The following is a 4,669-nucleotide window of genomic DNA, read 5'->3' as shown; positions in this document are numbered from 1 at the left end:
CCCTAAAAGAACACCAAGAAAGAAAGAGAACTAATGACATAGCTTTCAGCTATAATACCAAGAATCATTTAGAAAGATTAGTCTTCCAATCCGTCCAACTGCAGAAAAGAACTTAACCCCTGAAGCAACATATTAATGGTGAGACAATACTCTAGTATTCTACTGATTTATCAACATCATCCACAGTCTTATGAAGTACGATTGTGAAAGGTCATGTGCTGTGAATGGGTTCTAAGACTTTTCAGGAAGTCTTAAGTCCTGGAGACAGTCATACAGTAGTACTGAATATGAGTAAAAGTGGAAACCTTACCTAAAAAAAGAAAAAATTGCATCTGAAGGCAGAAGTACTGTTTCATAAGCCAGTGTTGTCCTATGAAGAAGTTTCCTTCAGCCACAATATAGAACAAACTGTCGGAAGTCTTGCATTTCTTTAGGTGCTTGATCTTCCTTGTGCTCAGCTAACCCATCATAAACCACAGAACTCCTAACTCCTAGCTGTTTTTCCTGCACTTGATTGTTCCACACAGCCTTCCCTACATTCAGCAGCTACTACTCTAATCAAAAATCCCCAGCACACAGCAAGTGATCAGGATTTCCCAGACAGCTGATTTCTGTTTGGTACCTGGGAACACCGTATAAGAACTCAAAAGGCAAACACAGCGTGTCATGGTTTAACCTGGATGGCAGCCAAACACCACACAGCCACTCACTCACTCTCCCCAACCCTGGGGAATATGGGAGAGAACTGGAGAGGTAAAGGTAAGGAGACTCATAGGCTGAGATAAAAACAATTAATAAGTGAAATAAAGTAAAGTTAAAATAATAATGGTAATAGGATACACAAGTGAGTGATGCACAGTGCGAGTCCTCACACCCGCTGACCAACGCCCAGCCCATTCCCAACTGGCAATCCTGGAAGAACAAAAATCTCAACACTGAAACCACAATCCAGGAAGAGAGCGAACTTTTCAGCCAACCCTCATTTATATACTGAACATGACATTATGTCATATGGAATATTCTATCTGCATATCCTAATGCCAATTTGGATACATTAATCTTACTATGCTCCCTCCCCCACCTTCTTCTGCACCTGCAGACTAACAAAACACGGGAAGCTGGAAAGTCCTGGATTTCTCAGCAATAACTAAAACATCAGTATACTATCAACATTCTTTTCATACCAAATCCCATACTAAATCCAAAACACAGCACTGTTATAGCTACTAAGAAGAAAGTTAGCTGTATCCCAGCCAAAACCAGGACAAGCAGCCACTACACATTTCAATGTATGCCAGTGCTACACATGGCAACAGGACAGGAACTTCACCTGCGGAAAGAGGGCCACAATGAAGACAGTACAGAGTATATATACAACATCAGCACCTGCAGATTGCTACAGCTGCATAAAAAAGGAAAAAAGGTCATAAGTCCATACAGTGAATATGGTGTATGTTTTATTCTATTTACAGTACATTTGTTATAAATATAATACATTTCTTGAAAATCTGGAGTAGATTTTTTTTTAAAACAGATCAATTGTTATAGTTACATAATAAAGTAAGTGACAATTTAAATGACAATTCTCATAGTTGTGAAATAGTGCATTCTGTGTTGAGATGAATGAGAAAATACTCAAAATGGTTGAAGGAATTATTTTTTTTAAACACCTTAGGTGAGACGTGTATGTAAACCTTGAAAGGTCACCAGTTTCCATAAACATGAAAACTCAAAATTTTAAACTAAAGAACTGAAAACCAGAAATGGATTTGAGAGACCTTATTGAACTTCACAGTAAGGTTGGGATTTATCATGACTAACGGCTTCAGACAGGAAAAAGCCAGCAAGGGTTTCTTCCTGAACCATATGCTAATACAGCCACAAATATTAAACATACCATGCTGGAAGTTGTAACAGCAGTCAAGCTGCATTTCTGACAGGGCATAGGACATACAAATATGTTCAGATCTGAAGTTAAAGAGTATTTTGTGTTATGAATATCTTAATTACCAGAGAAGAAATACATTATAAAAGGATAAACGTATTTTCAGTCCAACGTGCGTTGCATTGAGAAATAAATTGACAAGTTGTCTGAATATTTTGCTATTTCTTTCCTACACAATCTTTAGTAACAAGTTAGATGTTTGAGGTGCTATTTCCAAAAACTGCAGCAAAAGGTCAACCAGCAATATAAGAAAAGAATCCCATTTATTTTGTCCTTTAGTGTGTTTGTTTGGTTTTTTTTTTCAGGAAGTGGTCAGATATTATTGATAATAATCAGTGCAGGCATGGAGTTCTGCTGACTTGTTTCAAACAAAGTAACTTGGTCCACTAGCTTAGCAAATACTCTGGGGGTTCCAAGATTATAAACACCTGTATGAACGAAGCAAGCTTTCAGCTGCAAGCTATAGACCTCCTGGCTTTTAAGTTGAAGCTTGTACTGTGTTTGCCCAAGCCATGTAAAAGATCCATGGATTTCTAGTGCTTCAGGGCTGAAAAAGAAGGTTACAATGTTACTCCTCTGCATTTGAAGCATATATTACCAGTTTACATTATTCCCTCCAACCTCAAGTTTTCCCAAGATTTCAGAATGCACTGTGTGCTGGTCACCAGCCTCTCACAAAGATACACTTGTTTATGCTTTCTGAAAACTCCTTTTCAAAGGTCAGGAATTGGGAACTTCAGTTACTTATTCTGGCAGTCTCTGGATGTAAGTGCCAACGGCCATTTGTCTTTGATGTCTTGGAAGCTGCTGCGTCTTTTTGACTGCTTGCATACAATAATTTCCTTTAAGTCACTGCCTCCCCAAATGCATCGTACTTTGTTTCACACACATCCTTTATCTTTAAGAGATTAAGGTTTTTCTAGCAAGCCAAAGCTAAACTTTGAAAGGGTAATAGTTGCAATCATAGGTATAGATGGAACTGCGCTTGACATTTTATCAAGATACTAAATACACAGAATCATAGAATGGTTTGGGTTGGAAGGGACCTTAAAGATCATCTAGTTCCAACCCAACTGGCATGAGCAGGGACCCCCCCCACTAGACCAGGTTGCTCAAAGACTCATCCAACCTGGCCTTAAACACTTCTAGGGAGGGGGCATCCACAACTCAATGTCACATCTATATGTCCTCTTTCCTACTACATCCACACACACCCCAATCCCCACAAACCTATACACACGCTGAGACAGAGTTTTGTTTTTAAGAAGTTTCAAAGCACATGACTCTGATATCCTTCCAAAAACATGTCTTGCAATGCTGTTACAAAACACGGCCATCTTGTGAAAAAACACCAGATCAGTGAAGAGCTTCCTAATCTTAACAGACAAATAAAACAGACTTAAGTCTTCTGTCCTCTACTTCTGAACCTGTGTATTAGGCCATAGGCTTCCAATTTCTTACTTGCCTGGATGGACTGTTGGCAGGAGGCCAACATTGCCCCATGACTAAGCCTACCTCAATTTCCTCACAATCTGCCCTCATTCCAGAATATTGAGTCAAGAATCCCACTGTATTTTGTGATAAGCAGACCAATTAGCATCATGTCTACCAGGGGAAAAAGATGGGGGAAAGGGGCTGTCACCCAAATAACATGAATTAAATTGCTTTCTTTTAACAGAAGTGGAAGAATTAACAATAGTATATCATGGTACTGAATTCTCTCCCCTACAGAAATCCTTAGTAAAACTCTTAGAAGCAATTCATAAAACATTCCCTCAGTGCTCCTATTTTGCACATAAAACTACATTTCTAAGCAAAAAGCCAGTCATAAGAATCAGCTGATAAAACCTAGGGGAAGTCTTAAAAATACTTAGGTTCTGTGACATTTTATACTAAGCAAAAATGCAGAAGGAAGTACTTCAAAAGTTGTTTTCTGCAAATTACTTGATATTTTAAAATGAAAACCCATTGTATGTTTAATGAAGCACGGTTGCTGAAGGTTGTATTTCAGTATTTCAAAAGCATTTCCACTTTCCTAGAAAAGATCTGCAGAGTTTAACTATTTGAGTCACAATTCAAGGTCCTGTCTCAGCAGTTGTCAGAAGCAAAGTAAAATTGAGCACTGACTGAAGACTCCCATTTGACTGTATGAAGCCTTTATCACCTCCTATGCTATAAAGAAGACACTGTTGAAAAAATCCTATTCTAGGTATTTAATACAGTTAAAACACTACAAGACTCCCCAAAACTAGGAAGCATTCTCAGAAAATATTGTTTTATTAGCATTCACACATTACCTTGTTGTTTTATGCCGCAAATCAATCATCACATCTACAACAGCCTGGGAACAGTTGGAAAGTAGGAGAGTGACAGGTACCAGACAGAGGCTGTGAAGAGAAATAGTTCCACAGTAAAAGGAAAAAGTCTCCCTCTGGATAGTCTTAATTACACTCTTAAATAGTTAAAATAAATCTCAAGTAATATAATATTAGTATGTAGTTGTTTATTATGCAACAGTCAGACAGTATACATAGCAATATAATCACTTACACTGATTAGAGTTACCACTAATAAAAGCTATTAATAAAGGCAAACAGCATTGGCTCAATTGAGCCAAATGAAGTTAACCACCTTCCTTCGTCCAGCTGAGAAAGGCTAAGAAAAGCATAAATAATACCTCCATTTACAGGAAATCTGTTATGACAAGAGACATTTCAGAATGGG

At 38.1% G+C, this 4,669-nt stretch overlaps 1 protein-coding gene across 1 annotated transcript in view; it reads right to left on the bottom strand.

Annotated features, from left to right (window-relative positions):
* Positions 1 to 1,435: 1,435 nt before the first annotated feature.
* Positions 1,436 to 4,669, bottom strand: part of TRAPPC8 (trafficking protein particle complex subunit 8) — a 48,740-nt gene continuing 45,506 nt past the window's right edge. The window contains exons 29-30 of the mRNA XM_029084559.1: positions 4,243 to 4,332; positions 1,436 to 2,492 (exon numbers count right to left, since the gene is read on the bottom strand). Of these exons, the coding sequence (XP_028940392.1) occupies positions 2,258 to 2,492; positions 4,243 to 4,332 (325 nt within the window). The 3' untranslated portion in view covers positions 1,436 to 2,257. The remainder of the gene's footprint in view (positions 2,493 to 4,242; positions 4,333 to 4,669) is intronic.

This window comes from Antrostomus carolinensis, unplaced genomic scaffold, assembly GCF_000700745.2.
Source record: "Antrostomus carolinensis isolate BGI_N321 unplaced genomic scaffold, ASM70074v2 scaffold5104, whole genome shotgun sequence".
Lineage (NCBI taxonomy): Eukaryota > Metazoa > Chordata > Aves > Caprimulgiformes > Caprimulgidae > Antrostomus > Antrostomus carolinensis.
The sequence above is the reverse complement of the archived record's forward strand: the minus strand, read 5'-3'. Positions and strand labels throughout refer to the sequence as shown.